General features: G+C 35.3%; 1 protein-coding gene across 1 annotated transcript in view; it reads right to left on the reverse strand.

The window, feature by feature from the left end:
* Window positions 1–27,122, reverse strand: part of GBE1 (1,4-alpha-glucan branching enzyme 1) — a 297,767-nt gene that overhangs the window by 217,825 nt on the left and 52,820 nt on the right. The window contains exon 2 of the mRNA XM_082840201.1: window positions 13,699–13,868. Within this exon, the coding sequence (XP_082696327.1) occupies window positions 13,699–13,868 (170 nt within the window). The remainder of the gene's footprint in view (window positions 1–13,698; window positions 13,869–27,122) is intronic.

A 27,122-nucleotide genomic window follows, 5' to 3' on the forward strand; every position in this document is an offset into this window, starting at 1 on the left:
ACTATAGATTTTCACATGCTGTTCTAACTTCAAGGATTTGAAACAAATCTACTTTCTAAAAAATCACCATATGCCCATGCACAACTGTATATTTAATGAATTAGTACATTATTTTGGAAATACTACAACTTTAACAGAGTAAGCACCTTATTTTAAAATTATATTCTATTACTCCAGGGGGAAATAAAAGAAAGAAACGCTTTGATTTTACTTGCCCAGAGTTTAGATGTACTGGTAATCATATACACATTATTTTATGATACTTTAGAAGTCTCTGATAAATTGCTACAAAGTTAACTGTTTGCTTTAAGTGGATTAAGAAATGAAGTTCCATCTTCTTTTCCTTAAGAACCCAGACCCTTTTATAAACCTGAAACTCTTACACTTCTTAATATTAGTTACTAGCCTTGCTCAGGATTAATAAGATCAAAGATATATCCAAGGAAACGGAGGAAGGGAGGGAAGCAAGAAAAAGGGCAGGAAGGAGGGAGGGAAAGGAAACAAGTAAGAAAGGAAGGGAGAGGGCCTCCCTGGTGGCGCAGTGGTTGAGAGTCCGCCTGCTGACGCAGGGGACACAGGTTTGCGCACCGATCCGGGAAGATGCCACATGCCGCGGAGCGGCTGGGCCCATGAGCCATGGCTGCTGAGCCTGTGTGTCCGGAGCCTATGCTCTGCAACGGGAGAGGCCACAACAGTGAGAGGCCCGCGTACCGCAAATAAAAAAGAAAGAAGGGAAAAAGAAACCAGTGCAAAAATGTTTTCTTCCTTGAATAGAAATGTACATAATACACTGATGTAGTTATTTAAAGAAGTTTGGATTCACTTATAAGAAAATAGGGTAAAAAATGCCTCTAGTGAGTTGTGTACCCTCTAAATCATGTGAAGAGAAACCCGGGAAGTTGTTCTGATTATTCCCCATTTCTCCATGCTAGGAACTGCCTTAAGATCCCTCTGAGTTTCTCAAATCTGCTTTTTGAGACCCTGGAGACTGACATCAACAGACAGTAACCCAGGACTCCCCTGCCCTCCAGCTTCAGGCTGGGTCTGACCAATGGGAGACGCTGGCATAAGAGAAACAGTGAGATATTTAGCATCCCCTTCCATCCCTGCTTCTTTCAGGCCTTTCTTTCTGGCCACAGATTCTGTAACTGGGCTCCTCTTTGAGGGCTCCAGCTCTAACTATGCTCCAGTAAGCATTCCCTTCTTTCCCAGACCTATGCCCGAAGGTAGAAACAACAGCTTCTGATTCTGGTTGTTCCCTTAACCCTCACCAGCCTTCTCTGAAGAGTCCTTCATGAAACTATCTCCAGTGAAACCCCTGAGTGTGCCATCTGTGCCCTGCTGCTCCCTAATATAGAGGCAAAAATCCTGTGGCTCTAAAGAAAAATTCTTCAACAGAATCAAGTCTTCAGATCACTAAAGATGACACTCACATTCACTGGAGCTAAGCACACTTAGTAGTAGGCCGAGACATCAGAAATAAAGAAAGCAAGTTAGAACTGCTGGGGTTAAAAACAAACAAGCACACAAACAAATAAACAAATTCCTATAAAGTGCCCAGAATTGTCAATCTGCACATGGTTCATTCACTTTCAGTCCTGATGGAGTTCTCTTCTCTCCCACTTCCCCCTTATTGGGATGAACACGTTTGAACAAACACAACTTCACGTTTCCATACATAAAGCGATGTCTAGATTAAGCATACATCAACCTGGCCTATCTGTTTCATCAATTGGCAAGTATATCATACACATTTATCACAACAGAGATACAATTCACTTACATTTTAATGAGTAATTTTTAATTAAAATTATATATTAAATTAAAATTATATATATATTAAATTAAATTATATATTAAATTAAAAATATATATATATTATATATATATATTTAATGAGTAATTTTTAATTAAAATGGTCATGGTTACTCACACAATGATAGCCTTTTAAGAAAATCTTCCAAAATTTTCATTATTATTTTTACAGAAACATTGTAAGCACCAAGTATGTAATGATGCTTCTATAGGTTAATTCAAAAAGTTAAAAACTAATGAATGGTTCTTACATTACAGTAAATATTGTTTGTTGCAGAGTCAACTAGAAAACTAGGATTACAGATATTGTTCACAGTCTAATACCATGACCCTGGGCCACTACATTTAGTCTGCCCAGGCTGCTATGACAAAATACCACAGACTCGATGGTCCAAACAACAGATATTTATTTCTCACAGTTCTGGAGACTGGGAAGTCCAGGATCAAGGTGCCAGAAGATTTGATTCCTGGTGAGGACCCTCTTCCTGGCTTGCAGACTGTCACCTTCTCATTGTGTCCTCACATGATAGAGAGATAGAGAGCGAACTCTGATCTCTCTTCCTATTCTATTAAGGATATTAATCCCATCATAGGGTCCCCATGACCTCCTCTAAGCCTAATTACCTCCCAAAGACCTCATCTCCAAATACCATCGCATTGGGGGTTACAACATATCGACTGTGGGGTGGGGGGGGGCATAAACATTCAGTCTTTAACAGCCACCTAAAGGAGACTCTTTCCAGCATTATGTTTAAATTCAGCCTTACTTTTTTCTTCTACTGAAAACCTTTACTCATGTCCTAAAATTTTCTAAGCTCCCAAACGTTCTCTCCATTCTGCCATTTTCCTCCCAGGAAACTCCTTCCAGGGAATTTCTTCATGGGATGTCTCTTTTCACTCTCTTCCTAATTGTTCTCTATGGCTGTTGCACAACCCGACTACTACTCTTCCACTTTACTCTCTCCTGAGCTCAAGTGACGGATTCCTGCATCCCAGGTCTTCCTCTTTCTTGGTTTATTCTTTCCTTTTGCTGGCATCCATACATAACCTCCTTAGGAAGAATTTTTTTGAAGATAATGCTTCCTGAATTCCTAAATATCTGAAAATATCTGCCTAGACTCCTGAGTGATAAACTGGACAGGGAGTAGGAATCAAATATCCTCCACCCAAGAAATCTGAAGTAATTATTTCACTGTTCTCTACTTTCCCCTGTAAGTGATGAGCCTGTCTGATACTTTCCCAGAAGACATGTGTTTTTTTTTTCCTTCCAGAAGATTCTCTTAAAAAAAAAAATGAGTTTCTGCTTTGCGTTGCACCCTGCCTACTATGTGCTAGGGTGCATAGGGTGCACATTAGCAGTGCTGTGACTTCCCCAACAAAGATAAAGGGGGGAAGATGAAAAGGAAGGATATATAAAACTACAGCGGCTGTTAGCTTATAAACAAAAAAAGAAAAAAAGAAGGCAATGCATCATCCACATTAAACTCTACCCCCAAGAAACTGTGATTCAGAAAGTGTGTTATTCACCCTGGAATCTTTACTTTACCAACACCAAAGCTACTCTGCTTCTAGAGTTCCATGGACCACACAATGGGGGGCAGGGGAATCATGATGAAGACGAAACTGTTCTTCAGCAGAGGGAACATCAAAAAGGCTGTTTAAAGTAAAGCATAACTAATTTGCTACAATGTAGGAAAAGAATATAACAATATCTTTCACTGCTGAGTTTTCCAGAATTCTGAATAACTTAAATTCTATAGTACATATTTCTTTACCATAAAAAGACTTAAAAATTCACAAAGTTGGTAAAGCTAACTCTAAAAAAAGTATTGAAAATACTTTAACAGATGCAGAGCCACTGAGCTAAACTATTACAAGGATGCTTTAGAATACCTAAACTACAACGTGAAGGGTGTCTTGTAGACCTGCATAACTCAGCAGGCCTAATGGAAGGGAAATACTATTCCAGTGATGAGAATCCAGAATGGAACCCACCCTACTTATTTCACAGAGGGACTTAATACAGGGAATTGGTTACACAGGTAACAGATGAAATAAGAATTCAAATATAGGACAATTAAGTAACCCAGGGATTAGCAATAATAGGAATCTGGTAATCCCCCTAAGGAAGAGGCAGAATTGACTGGAACCCAGAAGCCAGGACCATCTAGCAGAAGCTGGAAATAGGGCAAGCCTTCCCTGCAAGAACTGAGTTCACAGAAAGAAAAGCAAAAAGAACGACAACACACCTGCTGCAGGAGACATGGCTAGCCTCACTTTAGACAGAGGGCGGGCAAGGGAGTAAGGGAGAATTCCCTGGTTTCTCCCTCCTCCCATCCTCAAGTTTCCCCCACTAGCACCTCCAACTAAACCAACTCTACAGAAACAGAGTTCACAGGAGTGTGGGAAATGTGATGCAGAGCAGAGCAGAAAAGGGTGTGTGAAAGGATATTAGGGCAAACAAACAAATGACCAGCACAGCCAAATAGCTGAATTTGGTAAGAGTATCAATAACCAAGGCAACCCAGACAATTAAAAGCACATAAAATCTGGTACACAAAATTTCATAAAAGCATTATTCACAATAATAGCTTTTATTCCCAATAGCTAAAAAGCAGAAACAACCTAAATGTCCATCTGCTCAGGAATGGATAAACATAATGTGGTATATTTACACAATAGAATATTATCCAGCCATAAAAAGGAATGAAGGACTGACTGTTACATACTACAAAATGAATGACCCTTGCAAACAGTATAATAAGTGAAAGAAGCCATAAACAAAAGGCAACATACTGTATGATTCCATTTATAATGAAATGCCCAGAATAGGCAAGTCCACAGAGACAGAAAATAGATTAGTGGTTGCCAAAAAATAGAGGAAAGAGAAGAATTGGGACTAAATGATAATACATATGAGGTTTCTGTTTGGAGTGATGGAAATGTTCTGAAATTAGCAACAATGGTTAAACACCATAGTGACTATACTAAACACCATTGAAGTATACAATTTGAAATGGTGAATGTTATGTTATGTAATTATATCTCAACTTTTAAAATGTTAAAAAAGAAAGAAAGAAAACAAATAACTAAGAAGTGAGAGTATATCATAAGCCTTCAAGATTTAGGTCAAAAGTCATTAGTCCTCTTGGTTGTTGGGCAGTGACACTGCACCACGGTATCACTACTGAAGGTCACTGATACTTGCTGAGAAAATGCGGTATTATTTTCAGGTTCTTAATCTCTAAATAATACATCTGAGGTCCTTCTGCCACTGATTTACAAGCAAAACTAAGACAGCTAAGTCATTTTTTCAGGAACCCATCATAAGAGGTGGGTCTCTGACAGTCAAAATTAAAATGAATACTTTCACAGTTTCTCATGAGGAATTGCAAAGCTACAAAGAAGCAAAAATTTCCTTTTTTTTTTCAATATCTATTCAAGCTTAAAAACACATCCAACTTTTTTTAAAAACAAAATAGAGAGGGATTGAAAAAGAAAGAATACAAGCTAGTAATAGTGAAAAGAGGGAGGGATGTAAGGAGAGAGCTACAGATTCAAAGCCTGACAGTAAAACAGACAAAGCTTCAAGACTCATCAGTGAATTCCAGCTGACCTGCTTGGGACAACTGTCTGGATAAGTAAAGCAAATGGTGCTATAAACCTTTTACAGATTTACTACATTTCTGTAAACCACCCCCCTACAGTGCAAAATGATATTCAGTTATGCTATCTGTGGCATAAGAAAGAAAATCACAACAAATTAAATCGGAGTTGCCTTAAATGCCTATCTCAAGTGACAGCTTCTTAGAGTAATACAATTTGAACTTAAAATAGTTTGGTTGTGATCAAGATACAAAGAATGTTGATATATGTTATAGTCAGTCACACTTAGGGCTAGATGTGACTCATAAAACAGAACAACACTTCTCTTATCACTAACTTGATAAGAGAATAATGTGAATAATGTTCCTTCTTTGTATAAGTAAATGCTGAGCTTAATAAAGTCACTTTAATGGATAAAATTATGAAAATGTCAAAAGACAAGTGCTGAAGAACAACCATAAACAAAATAATTTTATAGACACTAAGTACAAGTGAAACACCAAAACTGAAACCTAACAAAAAGTACTGTATTATCCAAACAGCATAAATTTTTAACAGGATACTTAAAAAAAAAGCAACACGAGGCTAGAAAATTATTAGTTATGTCACACAGTTCAAAATCTACTTTCTAGCATTAAGGTTTCTAACAGCCTCCCTAAAGTCCCAGGAAGTAAAGATGCTTCCCTATAAAAATAATCCCATTAGGCATTATCGCAAAGCTCTCTGATCCAGCACAACTGGGGCCAGAAGTTGGTTCATATATTGAAAATATTGATTAAAGCAGAGAATGATTATATGTATAGTAAAAATTATATATATATTAAAAATGTTGCTTTAACTTAAAACACAAATATAAATATTCACTCACCTTCTGATGTAAGATTACAGCCACTTTTTAAGTTTAGGTCCTTTGATTAGGATTTTGTATCATCTTTCTTATACAAACCTATACCTACAATGCAATATTTATAATTTCCAATTTCCTTTGGATTAAAACAGATTGAAAGCTAAAAGGTGTATGCAAAATAATTGGCATCTGAAATCGTTAGATTTATATCATTTTTTGCAGTTCACTTGTGCATGCTTAACTCATAATAACTTTCCAACTTATCCTTACTGAGATTTTTCCGAATACTTAATAATTTTCTTTGCTGTCACACTCACAGTTCATCACTTTACATAATACTATATTACAGAATTCTAATGAAAAGAATGGGCATTCATAGGATTGGAGGCAGATGGGAAACTGGCTCATTACAAGCACACAAAGCAATTGGCAGGAGCAGAATTGCATACATGAAGTAGACCACAGTTTACTCCCCATGGCTGCTCAGTATCCTGTGGGAAGCAGGCAGTATCATTTACAGTGAGCCTGTCAAGCAGAAATAAATTCAGTAAGTCTAATAAGTAGACAATGGTTAAGTAAACCTCCACTGTACATCTATTCCACTGAAAGTGAATAATCCGTCAGTGAACACAGATAAAAGGGGTCACAGAATCAATATCAGATTGGAAAGCTAGAGAAAGTTCTAACAACTTTCTATAGAAATGCCTATTGGCTGATTAGTTATTTTAAGCTCATATCCATCAAAGAGACTATTTCTCAGCACTGGTGCTGGTTTGGTTAACAACCCTAAAGCCTTCTACCTCCACCTTGTAGTTTGCCACCCCATCACCAAAATAAACAGTATCAGGGGTCCCCAGACACCCTGGAAATTCACTTTCTAGAAACATCACCATCTCCAATAAGCCAAACTGAAGGAAGCCACATAACAAAAATGCATTCACAGAGAACCCATGGGGAGTCGAAAATGTTTACATTGCAAAAGATTCCTTGAAGTTCCATTTGAATCCAAAGGTCAGTAGACATTCCAAAGAAAACTTCTCAACAATCTATTGGAAGCATTACCCTACCTGGCACCAACTCCCCTCTGCTCCCACAGAAAAGTTTATAAGATATCAAAAACTCTGGAAAGTTTACACTTTATATTATGAAGATGTGTTATTTGCCATGGGGATAATTTATATTATTATTCCCAATTTTTCATAAGCCTCCATAAAATCAAATTCTGCTTCCAGTATCACCAACATAAGGCTTGATCAAATTATTTGGTTAATGAAATGGAAGTACAAATCACATCTGCCAATTCTGAGCTGAATCTTTCAGAGCCACGACAGGTTCCCTCCACTGCTCTTTCTCTCTGTCACGAGATCAGCACATCTCACACAGGGGCTGCTCCATCACCCTGGATCCTGGAAAGAATTTGACACTTGGGACAGAGCCACAGCTGACAACCACAACCAACATGAGCAAGAAGTACCCTTTGTTATTGTAAGCCATTAAAATGTTGGAGTTTTTTGTAACAAGCCATACCGCAGTGAAAGTTAACACAACAACCATCGATTTTGTTGAAGGAAGAGAATACAAAGGAGGTTGACATCAGTGCTATACCTTCCAACCATAAATGACTTCTAAACCAATAAATAATGATCACTAATTTTCAGATCAGTTTCTCAAACTATCTATGATGATGGACCAGTTACCTTTCCTTTTTAAATTTTCCAATCTATTATAGACCAGTACTTACATAAAATATTAAAAAATGAATTATTAGAAAATTGAAAGAAAAGAAGACTTTCAAAATATAAGCCCCAATATTTATATTATCATTATTAGATTCAACAGAAATAAAACTACTCTTTCAAACTGCTATTAAAGTTTCTAAATACTTACTCCTGGGCTTCCCTGGTGGTGCAGTGGTTGAGAATCTGCCTGCCAATTCAGGAGACACGGGTTCGAGCCCTGGTCTGGGAAGATCCCACATGCCGCGGAGCAACTAGGCCCGTGAGCCACAACTACTGAGCCTGCGCGTCTGGAGCCTGTGCTCCGCAGCGGGAGGGGCCGCGATAGTGAGAGGCCCACGCACCGCGATGAAAAGTGGCCCCCGCCTGCCACAACTAGAGAAAGCCCTCGCACAGAAACAAAGACCCAACACAGCCAAAAATAAATAAATACTCACTCCCAATTTCTGACAATATATTATTATTGCAAACCAATTACAGTGCACAGAACCACACTGCTCCACAGAGCACACTTCGAGGAGCACTGTTTCAGAACATGTGAAATTAAGAAATATAAAGGCTTCTGTGATGATGTAAACTTCTTGGCAATTGTATAAATGGAAATTAAATTGTAGACAAATTTTGCCCAGAAAAGAGGTAAAATTTTTCCTTAGCATCTTTCCCACTCTGCAAAAATATCTGTGGTTCCTTTTTTCTATAGGCATAAAAATCAGGGGTTTTTTTCACCTTGTTTTTTCAGTCTATCAATGATAGACATTTAGATTATTTGAAAAGTGCCTAGCTCCCAGACTTAGTAATTTTAAATGAAATGTTTTCAGTTATAACGAATAGGAACCCAATTATTTTATATTGACATATGTAGTTTACTGCCTTTCTCTCTACTTATTATCTAGCTACTGAAAAGCAGCTAGTTTTCTCCAATTATTTAGCAACCTGCAATAAACACGATTTAGTTCTAAAACCCCAAGTATATTTTAAATCACATTTAATTTTCTAAAGAATGAATCTTTCCTTTATTAAAGATGATTCAAAGTTTCAGAAATTAATCTCAAGCCTTTAAAGTAGTTTCTGGCTGGCCCAGAAATACTTTTTGGGTGCTAAGATTCCAATCTTGATGAATGTCATTATATATCCACTGTCCTGGGTTGCTGCAGCAGCTGCTAGCTGCTTAAAGAGCGAGTTTTTTTAAAAACGACTGAAAGGAAAAGAAATGATTGTTTCATTTTCTCTCAAATGAAGAAAAATATGTGAAATATATTTAAAGTGAAAGTGCTTTCTAAGTTTTAAAAATATGGATGGCAAAAGCCAGAGCCACCTCAGTTTGGGCAAAACAGAGACTACATCATTTGACTTTTGCAAGGCTCAACTGCCTTTTGAAATTAATAGTATTTTTTTTTAATAAGAAAAAGAAAGACTTCTGCAAATTAGAGGACTTTTTCAATCTTGTCAATTAAGATTTCTATAGCATTGAGTAATGTATAAAATTACAATTTGCAATCTAGTTAGTATCTAGAGCAACCCAGTTAGGCAGGTAAGAGGAATATCATCACCTTTAACCCCACTAAGCCAGATGAAGAGCCATGTTTAGAGAGCTCCACTGTGGGTTCAAACTCTAAACCCCATTCTTTTTTTTTTCTACACTCCAATACATGGTAATTTCCTTCTTAAAGATCATTTATATTTGACAACAATAAGCATTTGTACCTAAAATATTTTCAGGTCAGTTGGCAAAAAAATATGCTAGAACAGCATACATTTACCAGCAGTATTATATGTATAGGAAAGTATAGTGCAATTTCTAAAATGATTAGAAGAGAAGAGAGATATCACAATATGCTAACATATTTTGATTACTGGTATAATTTTCTATAATACAGAATTAAAGTCTAGACAGTCTTTAATTTTCATTTCTTCTGAAAAATTATCAGAAATAGGTGGTTAATCATTTAGATACAAATTGAATTAAGAACATTTCCTTTTACTGTTTTCCTGTTACTGTAAATATAAGTAACAATTTATTCCTTAGCAGAAATAAGATTTTTGTTGTTGGTTTTTGAAGATGTGTTTTATATTATCTTTGGAGGTGTAGGGAAGAGGTAGATACAAAAGCAATGTTTTAAATTATATATGTATACACTTCCATGATAAAAATATAAGTAAAATGATGTTACTTTTTACAACTCTGCCTATAGGTAAAGAAGCAATAGGGCTTTTTAGGTGATATTTCAAGTACATATATAGAAGTTAAGCTTACTGTTACATTAAATGACAAAGTAAGGAATTCTTAAAAATAACCCATGTTACAGTTAGAGATTATTTCCATAGAATCTTTTAAGTTTACTGCTGTTTCAACTTAGCTGATAAATATGAAGTTATATGAATACAGTTAAATGGTTTTAAAAACATTTTAATATCATTAGCAAAACCACCTAGAATACTTTTTATTAATCCTTGTTTGCACTTTCTAATTTTAAAAAATCAACTGTAATTTTTTAGCTAATTAACACAAACTGTATTTTCCCTTCAGTTTAGTACAAATTTATACATTGGAAGACTAACTATAAAATCTAACACATTTTTGATGCTGAGAAAAACCTCAACAAAGAAAAATAACTTTCTTCTTGCTCATCTCTTCATAGCCATAAGAAATAGATATTTTTTAAATAAGGGAAAAATATAGAATTCCTTAATTGTATTTTTAAAAAAATACATGTTTAGTTCAGTAATTATGGGTATATTTTCAGCTATGCTGTCATTATCATCAAAATTCTATATTCTACAAAATTACATTAAATTAACACTCAGGTATAACATTCTTTTCCAAAGAACTATTATTTTAAATGAATTTTTAACCCAGAATTTTGGCTCTACTCTCAATTCGAAAGTAGTTTTTCTTTCTTTATGTTTTTAAGCCAAAGCTGTTTAGTGAGAAAAGTTTGAGATCCCATATATAAGGAGATTCTGAGACTCTATAACAGGGCAAAAAAAAAAAAAAAATCCCTTCATCTAGATAAGTAAATAAATTAAAATTTTCCCAACATACTGCCTGTTAATTATTTTAACAGTTAACTGTATTCTATCATACTTCCTATTTTCTATCACAATTTCATTTATCTTAGTCATTCCTATCTCTCCAGTAAAAATAAAGTCCCGTTGATTAAATCTGATATTCTTTGTGCCCTTAGACACTAAATAAATATTGCTTGATTGAAAATAATTGACTGAATGTTGTTTCAAGGATATGGAGAGATTTTAAATTATGTGATATACCTTCACAAAGAATAGGATTTTCAAAAATCAAATTAAATTGAAAAAAAAAGTTAACAGAGGATATTTTTACATAAAATAGGGACTAGATAATTTTGAGTTTTCTCTTTACAAAAGATTTTATAAATTGTTATACTTTTAATATTTAAACATTAAATCCTAAATCCTTAAAAAATTTAAATACAGTTTCCAAACACATATATGGTCCAACTGGATTTACAAGGAACAACTTTTAATAAATCAGCAGTAGTCATTATGATAGCTACCAAATCTAGTTTCATACAGTCCCTTTCCCATATTTTTATATTTCTAAAGCCTATTTAGTAGGTTCAATCATAAATATGGAGGAGAGGTAATCAAATGCAAGTACTAAATTTTAACTGAGGTTCTTATAGCAGTTTTGGTATCTGTATGTAAAACTTTAACTTGAACACTCTCAAGCAATACCTCTCAATAAATGGCAATAAAAAGAACTAATAAAATAGAATGCCAAAAAGTGCCTTGATTATAGGTTGATATCAAAGTGGTCTATTAATATAAAACTAGTGGTCAAGGCAGTCACTTAGAGAAGATGGGGAAATAGTCATGTTTATGTATGAGAAAAAATTATAACAATTTTAACAACAATTTAAGTGAAAAGACTCCTAGCCTCAAAATATATTTCATAATAATCACCAGGCCAAGCTATCTGAATCAGCAGACACACGATCTTTTTCAAAACTTTCCCTAAAGTTTTCAGTAACTCTAGAAACAGGCAGCTGGCATCATCTAATTTGGGGGACTACACAAAGAATAATTTTAAGTCCTTAGACCTGCTTTTTCCAATAAGGGAGCCACCAGACAAAGGTGGCTACTTGTGCTTAAGATTAGGTTAGTGCAACTGAGAAACTAAATTTAAAGTTTTATTTAATTTTAATTACTTTATTAAATGTAAATTTTAAAACTATTATTCATTTGAGTTGCTAGAACTTTTAACAATGGTTGGAAAAACTTGGGTATGTACTTTTAAACTGAAAATTTTATTAAATCTAAATATTGATCAAGTAGTTCCAATGGAAAAATACCAGATTTAGAAAGTGCAGTACAAAAGAATGAAAATATCTCACTAACAAATTTTATATTGATTACATGTTAAAATATGTTTTGATATATTGGGTTAAATAAAAATCTATCATTATTAAAATTCATTCAGCTGTTCTCCTTTATTTTTTTAATATAGCCACTAAATTTTTTGAATTATATAAATGGTGTCCATTATATTATATTTCTATTGGACAGTGCTGCCTTAGACAATATAAATAAAATCAAAACTTTTTTTAAAGTCAGGTTCCTTAAGGTATAATTTACATGCAGTAAAATTCACTCTTTTACATGTATAGTTCTATAAATTCTGACAAATGTATACAGTCATGTAACCACCACAATCAAGACATAATACATTTTCATCACCCCAGAAAGTCCCCTTATGTTTCTCTGTAATCAGCTCAAACCTCCTACCCCTAAACCGTGACAACTCAGTTTTCTGTCCCTACAGTTTTGCTCTTTGCAGAACAGTACAGCATGTAGACTTCTTGAGTCCAGGAAAATCAAACTTTAAAGACCACGCTACCCTATGGTACTAAAGGATTATTATTGATATTTCCTTTCCTTGTATTACGAACATTTTACCAAGGCCTATTTTGCCAGTTATTCCATTTTCAAAACTGAAAATGAAAGCTTTCTTCCTTGTCACTATTACAGTAATTTATTTATACTTATAGAATAAAACTGAGCACACTGTATTTTAGTTATTTACATACAGGTTTCCCTCCACTAGACTGTATGATGGAAGCCTGACTTCTAGAACCACTGTGCTTTCCATAGAGTTAACTGCCTAGTGAAATTAATGGTGCAGATGACAAGGCTGAGAAGGTATTCCCCATATTGTGTTATAAAAAAGGAAAAGGAAAAAACAAAGAACTGACTGATGAAGCAGTTTACCCTCTAGATTAACTGTCTCCTTTTATTGTGGTCTCAAAAAAAGATATTAGAGGATCCAAGTACTACGATGCCAAATAACCAGGAGCAAGTGCTAGTGGAGATTGAACCTACACCCATATTTTTACCTAGATTGCTGTTAGTTTTGTCAGAGCTTGCTAACAAAGTTGAATAGATTTGGAGTACTCTGTCTAACACTATTTTTCTCATAAACTCTGTTATTTCTGGTACATGATTTTAAGAACATAAAGTTTTTAAGAAACACATGTATCTTATTACAGCAGAAACACCTTTACCGCATGAAGGTAAAGACTGAAGAAATTCTATGGAAAAGTAGAATATTTGTAATCAATAATATTCATAAAAGTTAAATATATGAAATATAACATCTATGTTTTAAATAAATAAATAAAATATTACAACTGAGTTTAATCGTTCTAAAATACTTACTGAAGTCTCCAGTAAGAAAAACTCCCTCTGCTCCCGGGGCCCATTCTTTGCAGTATAAACCACCATCAGCACATCTGTGGACGCCAAATGATTCATAACCTCTGGAAAACTTATCAATACCACCTTCGTTCTCTCCAATGTTGTTCAAAGTCTTGCTAAACAGCTTATACCTTTGAAAAAGTGCAAAAGAAAGGAAATTGAAAAATTAAATCATCTTCCAGAAAAGCTACTGTAATTGAGAAGTTGCTTTACTCTCATTCAGAAAAAGAAAAAAGAAGACATCATTAAAGAGGAATGATGTGAATAATTTCATTTATTGGTAGAAGTTACCTGGTAGGATAAAATCATTTTTATCTCAAATAAACTGAACTAATCCAACTAACATTTTTTTTTTGTAATTTCAAGCATTTTGGTATAAGAGAGAAAATATGATGGCTATGTTATTCCATGAATATTTTACTATCAGCACTATAGCAACTTCTATGTCAAGACAGTATAATGAAGGAGCATTCCTACATCTCTCCTCAAACTCCTAAAAAAAAAAAATGAAGGAAAAATAGCTAAAAACCAGTAAGAAAAATAAAATTACTCTATAGCAGGTTTGGCACACTTTTCCTGTTAAGGGGCAGATAGTAAATATTTTAGGCTTTGCCAGCCATATGGTCTCTATCACAACTACTCAACTATGTCTCTGAAGCATGAAATTGGCCACAGACAATATGCAAATGAATGGGTGTAGCTGTGTTTCTTTTTTTTTTACATCTTTATTGGAGTATAATTGCTTTACAATTGTGTGTTAGTTTCTGCTTTATAACAAAATGAATCAGTTATACATATACATATGTTCCCATATCTCTTCCCTCTTGCGTCTCCCTCCCTCCCACCCTCCCAATCCCACCCCTCTAGGTGGTCACAAAGCACCGAGCTGATCTCCCTGTGCTATGCGGCTGCTTCCCACTAGCTATCTATTTTACGTTGGTAGTGTATCTATGTCCATGCCACTCTCTCGCTTTGTCACAGCTTACCCTTCCCGCTCCCCATATCCTCAAGTCCATTCTCTAGTAGGTCTGCGTCTTTATTCCCGTCTTACCCCTAGGTTCTTCATGACATTTTTTTCCCTTAAATTCCATATATATGTGTTAGCATACGGTATTTGTCTTTCTCTTTCTGACTTACTTCACTCTGTATGATAGACTCTAGGTCCATCCACCTCATTACAAATAGCTCAATTTCATTTCCTTTTATGGCTGAGTAATATTCCATTGTATATATGTGCCACATCTTCTTTATCCATTCATCCGATGATGGACATTTAGGTGGTTTCCATCTCCTGGCTATTGTAAATAGAGCTGCAATGAATATTTTGGTACATGACTCTTTTTGAATTATGGTTTTCTCAGGGTATATGCCCAGTAGTGGGACTGCTGGGTCATATGGTAGTTTTATTTGTAGTTTCTTAAGGAACCTCCATACTGTTCTCCATAGTGGCTATACCAATTCACATTCCCACCAGCAGTGCAAGAGGGTTCCCTTTTCTCCACACCCTCTCCAGCATTTATTGTTTCTAGATTTTTTGATGATGGCCATTCTGACTGGTGTGAGATGATATCTCATTGTAGTTTTGATTTGCATTTCTCTAATGATTAATGATGTTGAGCATTCTTTCATGTGTTTCTTGGAAATCTGTATATCTTCTTTGGAGAAATGTCTATTTAGGTCTTCTGCCCATTTTTGGATTGGGTTGTTTGTTTTTTTGTTATTGAGCTGCATGAGCTGCTTATAAATTTTGGAGATTAATCCTTTGTCAGTTGCTTCATTTGCAAATATTTTCTCCCATTCTGAGGGTTGTCTTTTTGTCTTGTTTATGGTTTCCTTTGCTGTCCAAAAGCTTTGAAGTTTCATTAGGTCCCATTTGTTTATTTTTGTTTTTATTTCCATTTCTCTAAGAGGTGGGTCAAAAAGGATCTTGCTGTGATTTATGTCATAGAGTGCTCTGCCTATGTTTTCCTCTAAGAGTTGGATAGTTTCTGGCCTTACATTTAGGTCTTTATTCCATTTTGAGCTTATTTTTGTGTATGGTGTTACGGAGACACTTTATTTACAAAAACAGATGGTGGGGCCAAATTTGGCCTCTGGGCTGTAGTTTGCCTAGCCATGCCCTATAAAGCATGGAAAGAACATACATCACATCAAACTACAGAAGCTAACAGCCACGAGAAGAAATCAAAGATTGCTTTCCAAGCAGGACCAGGAATAACACATGGCTGCTCCTGAACCTCTCCCAGATTCCCAGAGTCCATATTCAGGGCTGGTACACAAAAACATACTACTACTTGCACTTATTAGCCCCAGGTCTGGGGAGAAGCAAAGTAGGACAAAACTGGTAAAACTAGAGAAATGAAGCCTGTGGCAGGTGCTCTATGTCAGAAGTGAAAGTTCCAGAACTATGCAATGAATTGAGCAATGTCCATAAACTTCCCTGCGTACTCAATACCCTGAGGGGTAATCAATAAAAGTCCCAGAAAGGGGCTTCCCTGGTGGTGCAGTGGTTGAGAGTCCGCCTGCTGATGCAGGGGACATGGGTTCGTGCCCCGGTCTGGAAAGATCCCATATGCCATGGAGCGGCTAGGCCCGTGAGCCGTGGCCGCTGAACCTGCCCGTCTGGAGCCTGTGCTCCGCAACGGGAGAGGCCACGACAGTGAGAGGCCCGCATACCGCAAAAAAAAAAAAAAAAAAAAAAAAAAAAGTCCCAGAAAGATGGCATGAATCCAAGTAGGGAATATACAGGGAATATACAAAATGTAAGAAGCTAACTAATGAAGAACACCTCAACTGAGCTGAATGGAAAAAGACTCTTTCCACAAATGTTTCATGCTGTACTTCAACTTAAATAAAAATGAATTGAATTAAAATAAGAGCTGAGAGATTATATGACAGAGCAACAGAATGAGAAGTAAAATGAAACTGCAGACCCAAAGAAATAAACAGAGTATCAAAACGTAGCATTAGAAAATAATAATTAAATTAGAATTGGCAAGGAACAAAGTGTACATATAACCAAGGGCGGAAAGCGGGGCATGGGGGGTGGTGGTGGGATGAATTGGGAGATTGGGATTGACATATATACACTAATATGTATAAAATAGATAACTAATAAGAACCTGCTGTATAAATAAAATAATAACATAAAATTCAAAAATTCAAAAAAAATAATTTAAAAATCCCTATTTTTAAAGTTAAAAAAAAATACTATACAATGCACATCCCCAATAATTGAGTATGAGAGTTACTGTTTCTCTACGCTCTTGGCAATGTTAGTCTTATTAATCCATCTGATATTTTTTAACTCTCTGATTGGTAAAAATATCTTATTGTGTTTTAGTGCTTGCATTTTCCTAAATTATTATTAAGGTTGAATGGCTTTTCTTAAATTTATTAGCTATTTGTGCTTCTTTTTCAGTGAGATGAGTGCAGGCTAGTATTTACTAATGGTATAACTCTGGACGAATTCCTAAATTTCTTTGTGCCTCATTTTCTTGCCTGCAAAATGGAGATGCTAAGTGTATTTGATCAAAAGGGTTATTACGCAAATTAGCTGAGTTTGTACATGTAAAGTCCTTAGGCTATTGCCTGGCAAATAATATTCTCTCAATCAATATTACCTATATCTTTGTCCTTTTTTTTTCCATTTTAGGTTGCTTTATTTTTTGATTTGCAAAAGCTCTTTATATAGTATAGAAAGTCATCTGTTTTCTGAAACACACTTATTGCAAATATTTTCTTCCAGTTGGTTTCCTTCTAGCTTTACTTATGGTATATTTCATCTTAAAGAATTTAAAAATTCTTTCTAATCTATCCATCTTTAAGGAGTTTTATATAGAATATATATAGCATTATATTTTGCTTAAAAGGTATTCCTAATCATAAGATTAAAATAATTCTCCCATATTTTCTTCCACTATACTTATATTTTTTGGTGTTTAGTGCTTAAATTGCCTTGGAGTTTATTTTTGTATGTGGAATGATGTAGGAATTTGAGTTTTCTTCCAAAGTGCGAGAATAATTTTCCCAGTGCTCTTTATTTCATATATTCTGCCCTTTCTCCACTGATTAAGATGCCTGATTGACTTTATGTATTAAATTCACATATATAGAAGGCATTTTTATTTATTCCTCTTTCTTTGTTCTTTTCTGTATCTGGAGGAAGAATACCACACAATTTTAATTAACATAACTACATATAATAGTATATTTAATATTTGGTCATACAAGTTCACATTTTAATTTTTCTGTACATTTTCTTGGATATTTTAAAAACTTTTTTCCTTTATATGAACTTTACAATCAGTATGTCAAGTTTATTCAGATTATTTTACTATATAGATTAATTTGGAGAGAATTGCTACATACAAAATATTGAGTCCTTTAGCACATTTATTATTAGGTTAATCTTAGCATTTTGCTGTTATCATGATAAGATGCTCCTTGTCTACTACATTTTCTAAGTGGCTATTGTTGACAAATAAAGATGCTAGTGGTTTATTATAAAAAAGAATTATTAGGTAAGTGAACTGAAAATTGATATAATTAGAGAAAACAGACAAAGAAATTGAAAATATTAAAGAAAAGAGATATGCAAAACTAACAAAAATGATCAAAATAAGGATAGCTGGTGACTCTGAAGAACAAAACTAAATAAAATGAATATAAAAGACATAAAACTGGACAGTTTTTCTATAGAATTAAATCTGCATTTTAAAAAGAACACATTATGTTTTAAGAAAAAATTGGAAAACAAACGCACAAACACGCACGCACAGCATCTCCCAGTTTAAGCTACTGAAATTCAAAGGAGAAAGAAATAATTCTATGGACAACTGGTACAAAAAAATAAGGGGAGGCGGGCATTTTTTTTTGCAAAGGAGCATTACATTAAAGACCAAAACATAACAAATCCAAGCCCACACAATTCTGAGAGGGAAAAGTAGTAATCTAAGGATATTATATGAGGGCTTCCCTGGTGGCGCAGTGGTTGAGAGTCCACCTGCCGATGCAGGGGACGAGGGTTCGTGTCCCGGTCTGGGAAGATCCCACATGCCGCGGAGCGGCTGGGCCCGTGAGCCATGGCCGCTGAACCTGCGCGTCCGGAGCCTGTGCTCCGCAACGGGAGAGGCCACAACAGTGAGAGGCCCGCGTATCACAAAAAAAAAAAAAAAAAAAGTCAGTTTAAGGATATTATATGAGACACATGCCTACTCGAGCTTAAGGAATTCTTTAAATATTGCCAAATTAAAAAATAATTTTAAGTCTGTGACATTAATGAACCATTGTTGAAGAAAAGAAAAAAAAAAACTTTCCATAAAAATTAGTCAATTAAAAGACTAAAAACACACACAGAGGAATGGACAGTCATTGCAGCAGTGTGGTTGAGCCCTAAGTCTTTAAATATAGAACCAAATTTAATCAATTGTGCAATTATGTGAATGTGATAACAAGAAAAGAATCTCAATGGACAAGTGAAAACTTGACTTATAAAAAAAAACAAGAGGTATGTGAAAGGGAGATGGAATAAAGCATGAGTGGTCAGACCCCTATTTTTTTTTATAACAGAGTCACTCAACACTGACTAAAATTTAAGATTGTCATCATTATACTCTTTAATCTCTTCATTAATCTTAGATAGCCACTTTAAGGAAAGTCGTAATGTGAATTTCAGCCACTTCTTTCATTTTATTTCAGTCTATTTGTTTAAAATTAAAACACATCTATTTTCCTCATGTTTTATTATATTATTTCTATCAAGCTATTTCTCTATCCTTCTACCTATATATAAGCATATAAAAAATATCAAGAATGGGGCTTCCCTGGTGGCGCAGTGGTTGAGAGTCCGCCTGCCGATGCAAGGGATACGGCTTCGTGCCCCAGTCTGGGAAGATCCCACATGACACGGAGCGGCTGCGCCCGTGAGCCATGGCCGCTGAGGCTGCGCGTCCGGAGCCTGTGCTCCGCAACGGGAGAGGCCACGACAGTGAGAGGCCCGCGTACCGCAAAAAAAAAAAAAAAAAAAAAATATATCAAGAATGATGTTCCCTTAATATCAGTGATGATTTTTTTGGTGGGGTTTCTATTTACTTTCTCCCCTGCATTGTTCTAATTATTTATAACAAAGAAACACCATTTAAACAAAATAAATGTTTTTTTCTGAAACTACAAAATTTTTAGATCATTAAAATATCTACATAATCCTATAAAATATTCCATAAGAATTTTAATACGTATGTAAAATTATGTTTATAAAATTTGGGGAATTCAAATAGTTTGAAATAGATCAGTGGGACAAAACTGAGTTCTTGAAATAGACTTGAACATATAAAGAAATTAAATACATCATAAAAGGACATTTCAAATAAATAAGAAAAGAATGGTTTACCTATTAAAATATTGGAATCTAAGTTTAAAAATTGGACCTCTAAAACCAAAATAACTTTGAAAGATCAAAGTTATAAATATTTAATTTAAAAAAAACCCTACAGTTCACAGAAAAAGAAGTACAAATGGCCAGTAAACATATTGAAAAGATGCTCAAATTCATAGATAATTGAAGAAGTGCAAACCTAAATTTCAAAATTCCATTTTCCACCTAAAAGACCAGTAAACATGTGATAGTCTGTGCAGACAGAATGCAGGTCCAGGAAAAAGACATTCCCAAATACTCTTTAATGAAATATAAATTAGATAACTATTTGGCATCAGCTATGAAAATTTCAAAATTACACTTTTCAACTAAGTAATTCCATTTCTAGAAATTTACCCCTAGGATATATCACACAAAGAAGCAAAGACGTGTGTACAGTGATAATCATTACGGCATTATTTAAAATACCAAACCATGGAAAATACCTACCTGTTCAACAAGGGATGCTGGTCGAATTAACTGTGGAACATGCAAACAACAAATTACACGAGATCCATTACGAAGAATGAGATAGAATGAAATGTGGTGATGTGGAAAAATGTCCCAAGAGCGATGGCTTAGGGAAAGAAGCTGCAAAGCAGTTTTCTACAAACCATCTATTTGTATAAAGAATATTCATATAGGTACAGATGGCATGTAGATGGTATTTTCACAGGGTCCCTTCCTCTGCACCAGAGGTTGAATTCCAGTGGGCTGAGGTGAACAGGAGCCTTAAGCCCCCCTAGCCTCACCACACTCACCACATTTGCTTCAAAGACAAGAAAGGTACAGCACAGAATCTGATCGGTGTAGTGCAATGCCTATGGGAGTGGTAGGTGTGAGTGGAATATTTCATATATGACCCCCTTTTGTATAGTATATATATACCCAACACACACAAATACACATGCCCACCTGGGAGCACACATGCCCATGGTTTCATAAAAATTCAGATTACATTTAATCTATTATTTGAAACAAATTAGCTTTTAATGAAATGATACAACCCCAGTCTCACTGGCAGTCTTTACTCTAGCCTTTACACAAACTGAACCACCAACAGAAGCCAGGAAGGTATCATAAATATGAGGAGCTGCTCCCACATGAGGAACACAAAAGGGCAAGCCTGATGATAAAAGAATGACCAATGAGGTTAGCCTTTGAGTATGGAAAACAACGCAGAGAAGAACTCTAAGTGAGATGGAGAGCACAAAGCCCAGCGAAAAGTGGCAGTGTCTATTTAAAAGCTAGAGCCTATTATTACCAAGCATTTGCCAAATCAAGTAAGAATGAAAAAATTCCAGATTTTTCTATGAACTCTCCCTAATTTAACACTGGCAACTGTTTCAAAAATACTTCAAATACTGATCTGGACCAAAAAAGAAAAAAAGGCAAAAAACCCCTCAATCTACAGATCTAATGAAAGACTAGTACTGCAAACTCTCTCATACTCTCCAACTTCTATGAGAAAATGATTGTTACCTCTTACAGATATTATTCAGCTATAACTCTCGGTGTATGGAAACTCTAATCCATATTAGACAACATAAGTAACAACATTCAATAAAATGATCAAACAGGAACAGTCAACAAAATAAATCTGGACTTAGGGTAAAAAAAATACATACACATACATTATCATAATATAAGAAAAATTACTGATTCTTTTTAAAAAGACATCAACTTTGGGAGGGTAAATAAATGTGGCAATAATTTTACTGTCAATGTGGTTATAATATCTTTAAAACACAATTTTAGATTTATTTAAAGTTTAAGTTTAAAAAATAATCATTCTTAAGACGTTTCATAAGACATGTACAAATGTCCCATTTACTAAAATTGAACAGAAACAGGATTATAGTATGATATAATTCTAACTAAATATCTTGACTTCCTCAAGGTCAGCCCTGTAGCTTCTGATACAGAAATACACATTCCACTTTGAAATCACTGTGGCTCAAAAAAGAAAATGCCTGAGGATATAGCAAGCTCATCGTCCCTTTGCCCTCTCCTACTACAGTCATCTCTCTCAATATTTTGCTATGAATTTATAGAATATTTAAAAACTGGGTCAAATTCTTGGTAACCAGAACATAAAACGAAGTTAGTATTGCAACTAGCATTTTGTACAGATATAAAAATATTATCACATTTGATTGATGTTTTTAATCCTCTTTTTACAAAGAAAGAAATAGAGGCACAGATAAATATGTAAGTTGCCCAAGGTCAAGAAGGTAAAAAGCAGTAGAGATGTAGTATTATTCATCACAAAAGGTATACTTTAAGGAAATCAAGAGACAAAGTCTCAAATTAAAAGTCACATCTTCCTTTTAAAGAAAGCCCTATAAGTTTTATTCATAAGGCTATTAATCTTATAATTAAGAGAAACAGCTAAGGCTCTAGAAACAAACAGTTCAGGTTCAAATCTTAACTCTGTTACATACTATATGTGACCTTGAACAAATCACTTAGCCTCTTGTTTAGATTTTTAATACTTGTTTAGATTTTAATGTGCACATTAATTATTAGCAAACATCAAGGACTGTTTCTCCTTAAATTCCAAAAGTGTGTGAGAACACATTTTTTCCTGCTATGAAAAATTATAAATATAGGCATACTAACACATACCAGGTATTCCAGATTAACTTGAATGCATGGGTTATAAAAAGTGTTGAAGAAAATTAAGTAAATTGGATTGACTAGGGGAAAAAACAGTTACTTTAGGGAAGCAGGAAAGTATTAGTCTGGGAAAAAAATGAAACAGGCTACAGTCTTTGCTCTCCTGTAAGACAGTTCATCCTAGATCTGTACTGAAACTCTGATTTCAGGCAAGGTTGTGAACACAGGAGATATGTCAGGGGAGATGGATCATACCTTATCTGGAAATATCTAGGATGTAGAATTCTTTCTCAAGTGCTTCTGAGTGGGCCTGAAACACAAGGAACCCATGGGGGAAATTCCTTCCTTGCTAGCTTAATTCTTAAGATTTTATATTGTCATCTGCTTCCTAGAGGAGACTTGGAATAGAGGCAAGCAAAAGCACAGAAATAAAAGCTCAACAGGAATTTTTAATAACTAAAAAAGGGGAAAATAAAGGAGAGGGGAATGGAATTTTTTTTGAAACAAAAAACTGCTTTTTAAATCGGCCTTTAAAAAGACCTCAAGGTGACTGGCAGAAACTTTCTTCTTGAAGCACAAAATATGTGTAATATACAAACTTATCTATATATTAAACCTGTCAAGTGAAGAGTAGGCATTTGAGACTTAAAAGTGAATAGTTTAGGGCTTCCCTGATGGTGCAGTGGTTGAGAGTCCACCTGCCAATGCAGGGAATGCGGGTTCGTGCCCCGGTCCGGGAAGATCCCACATGCAGCAGAGCGGCTGGGCCAGTGAGCCATGGCCGCTGAGCCTGCGCGTCTGGAGCCTGTGCTCTGCAACAGGAGAGGCCACAACAGTGAGAGGCCCGAGTACCGCCAAAAAAAAAAAAAAAAAAAGTGAATAGTTTATGTTCCTCAATCACGGATAAGTATTCAACAACAACAAAAACCCACAACATATTTGTTACAGGATAAAAATACTTATTGTGTGCCAATAATTCAAGGTCCTTCCTTCAATAAGTTCATCAGTCTAATAGAAGACTGTTCAACTCAGGACAATAGGGCTGAGATAAGCAAATGGTAACAGAAGAATTAGCAAGACAACAGAAAGAACTGATGGGAGAAGATTAGAAAAGGCTTTAAAAAGTGGCTGACTTTTGTGCTATATCTTGAAGGATGAGTAGTATATTCTGACAGTTGGAGACAAGACAGAGAAAAGCATTAAATGTGTAAAATTTAAGGTGGTTCTTGTGGGCTACATATTAGCTATATGTAGCTGGACAGGAGGATGGCTAGAAATGTAGTGGCAAATCAAGATGGAAAAGATGGTTTTCAGCTAGATAATAAATAAAAAATGAAAACCTTTAAGACTTTAAAGAGGAGATAACTGATACATAGAGAGTTTTTAAAGGGAGCAGTTTGAGGGATCAATTTTAGCAGGCAGAGTATAGATATTACTGAAGTCTTTACTAAATAGACTGAACATTAAAATACAGGGGTTTGTGGACTTGTTATGCAGGATTGATCAATGAAAATAATTTAAAAATTGACATTATAGTAGACATGGTTTCTCATTTTTAAATGCCGTTCCTTATATTTAAATGTTTAAATGTACTAGTCGACAAATAAATGTATAAATTTATAAAATTTCATTTAAAATTTTAGTGACATTTCCAATCTGTGTTCAATTTAACATACACTCTAAACTTCATCTATCAGGAAACAGTAAAATTGGGGCCATTTAAGTAAAAGTGACAAGCAAGTAATGGTAAAATCCATCCATTTATTCCACAAATATTACTAAGCATCTACTATATGTCCAGTGCTATGCTAGTCACTGAGAACAGAGAAGAAAGAGTCCATGCCTTCAAGACATGCTTTGTTATGTGTGGGAGATAGAAGAGCAAAAAAGAGTGAGAGGGCTTCCCTGGTGGCGCAGTGGTTGAGAGTCCGCCTGCCGATGCAGGGGACACGGGTTCGTGCCCTGGTCGGGGAGGATCCCACATGCCGCAGAGCGGCTGGTCTCGTGAGCCATGGCCGCTGAGCCTGCGCGTCCGGAGCCTGTGCTCCGCAACGGGAGAGGCCACAACAGTGAGAGGCCCGCGTACCGAGAAAAAAAAAAAAAAAAAAAAAAAAAGAGTGAGAAAGCACCGTGTAAGGCATTGATAAAAAGGCTTATAACCAGAAAATAGAAGTAGCTAGAATGTAAATTCCCCAAAGACAGGGAAAACTATCTGTTTAGCACATTCATATATATACCCAAGCACCTTAAATACTGGCACATATTAAGTACTTAACAAATAAATATTTAGTGAGCACCTATTACTTGCCAGACAGTGGTGAGGCAATGGTGACAGGATGGTTAGATTTAGGTTTAAAATTAAGATTATTACATCTGAATTTGAATTCCAATCCTACCTCTTACCAGCTGTAACTTAGACTCAATTTCCCTATCTAAGAATAACAGAATATATTTCATAAGATAATCAAATGAGATAATATACCTAAAATGCTTAGCATAACACCTTTCGCATGAAATAAGCACACTATTAGGACAATAAATCTATTCAATATGATTGTTGGATTTGAGGACAACATAGAAAATCAATAGCCTCTTCAAATATAAGAAAGATACAATCTGCCCTAAATGTACGAAACTCACATATTCACTTAGTCCCACCACGGTCCTGGCTTTGTACCCTCATTTGACCGGCCCTGTGAAGGCTGTGACTTGCAAGCAGCTCCTGAAAGAAGCCAGACACTACAACATTGATGTGTGGAGAAATAAAGGCTAAACTTTTAAAGGGATAAACTTTGACCAATAAGAGATAGAAAATGGGAAGCAGTCTGCAGATAAATCCCTCACTCTTGCTCCTGTAGGTCCTGTGTGACTAAACAACCAGCTTTATAAGGAAATGCATTATCTCACGTAAGACACTGATTCATTGACTTGAATGTTATAAAAAGTTCAAACGTATGGATCTACAAAAGTAAAAAGGAGGGCTTCCCTGGTGGCGCAGTGGTTGAGAGTCCGCCTGCCGATGCAGGGGACACGGGTTCGTGCGCTGGTCCGGGAAGATCTCACATGCCGCGGAGCGGCTGGGCCCGTGAGCCATGGCCGCTGACCCTGTGCGTCCGGAGCCTGTGCTCCGCAACCAGAGAAGCCACAACAGTGAGAGGCCCGCGTACCGCCAACAAACAAACAAAAAAAGAAGTGAAAAGGAAACCAGGGGATGTGATGAACCAATCAAGACACCAACTGCTGCCAAAATGAATGGAAGACAATTCACTCCCATCATCTCATTTCTACGCAAACTGGTAGTAACATGCATGTCTGTGGTTTTGAACTCAAGCAGTTTTTCTTACTATTATAACCCTTACCAATGCCTATGTTCATAAGATTCGGGACTAGATGTTAATGAAATGAGTTCTTTCACATATAGAGTTAATCTAAGACTAATTTGTATGGGCCATGTTCTATGTTCCAGGCATGATGACATACTATAGAAAGGACAGATTTTAAAAATAAAAGGTTAGGTTCTATTGCTAGGCCCATTAGCAAAGTGACCTTAGATTTTCCCCTTAATGACCTCAGAGTTTCAGCCTCCTCATTTATAAAACAGAAAGAGAATACCATTGATGTCAGGACTATTGTGCTTATACATAACTAGCCCACCAAAAATAAATTATGTCATGTCTCATCTTTCCTTTTTTTAAACAAGAAATTAAGATATTTCTAAGTAGAAAAAAAAAAAACCTTGAAAAAATTGGAATAGTTATGTTAATTATAATACAATAATAAAATCTAAATTCAATTACAAGCAAACATTAAGCCTGTTACTAATTTTAACCTTTTTTAAAAACCTTTTTCATTTTGTATCATCTCTAAAACACAATCAAATGCACTATGGACAATCTGATAACTACTATCCTCAGAGCATACTTAAGAGCAAACATTTGAATTCTTATTTTCTGATGTTTTAGAATAAAAGCTATTTAAATAACAATTTTGTTCTTACTTGGCCTAAAGTTAAATGTAATTTGGCTACTTTGTATTTCAAATTAATAATATATATATAGAAATTATGATTATGTAGAAATCATTAAATCTTTCCTTTTTGGGAGGAGGAGAATGAGGTCAATTTAAAACTGTTAAAAGTTAACTTTAAAAGTGAGAGTGGCTACTATTTAAAATTGTGTCCTGGAAGTAAATAATGGCTGTTATTTATTAAATGTTCTTTCCTAATTCTGGTACTGGGCCATAGAGGTGAAGGCGTGGAGGGAGGTCACTGCTGAGATCCTTCCAAATCTAAATCCTAAGAAACCCAAACCATGAAATGTTCTCAATCAATTAATGGAAAATTAGAAATACT

This window comes from Leucopleurus acutus, assembly GCF_964270905.1.
Source record: "Leucopleurus acutus genome assembly, chromosome: 5".
In the NCBI taxonomy this organism is placed as follows: domain Eukaryota; kingdom Metazoa; phylum Chordata; class Mammalia; order Artiodactyla; family Delphinidae; genus Leucopleurus; species Leucopleurus acutus.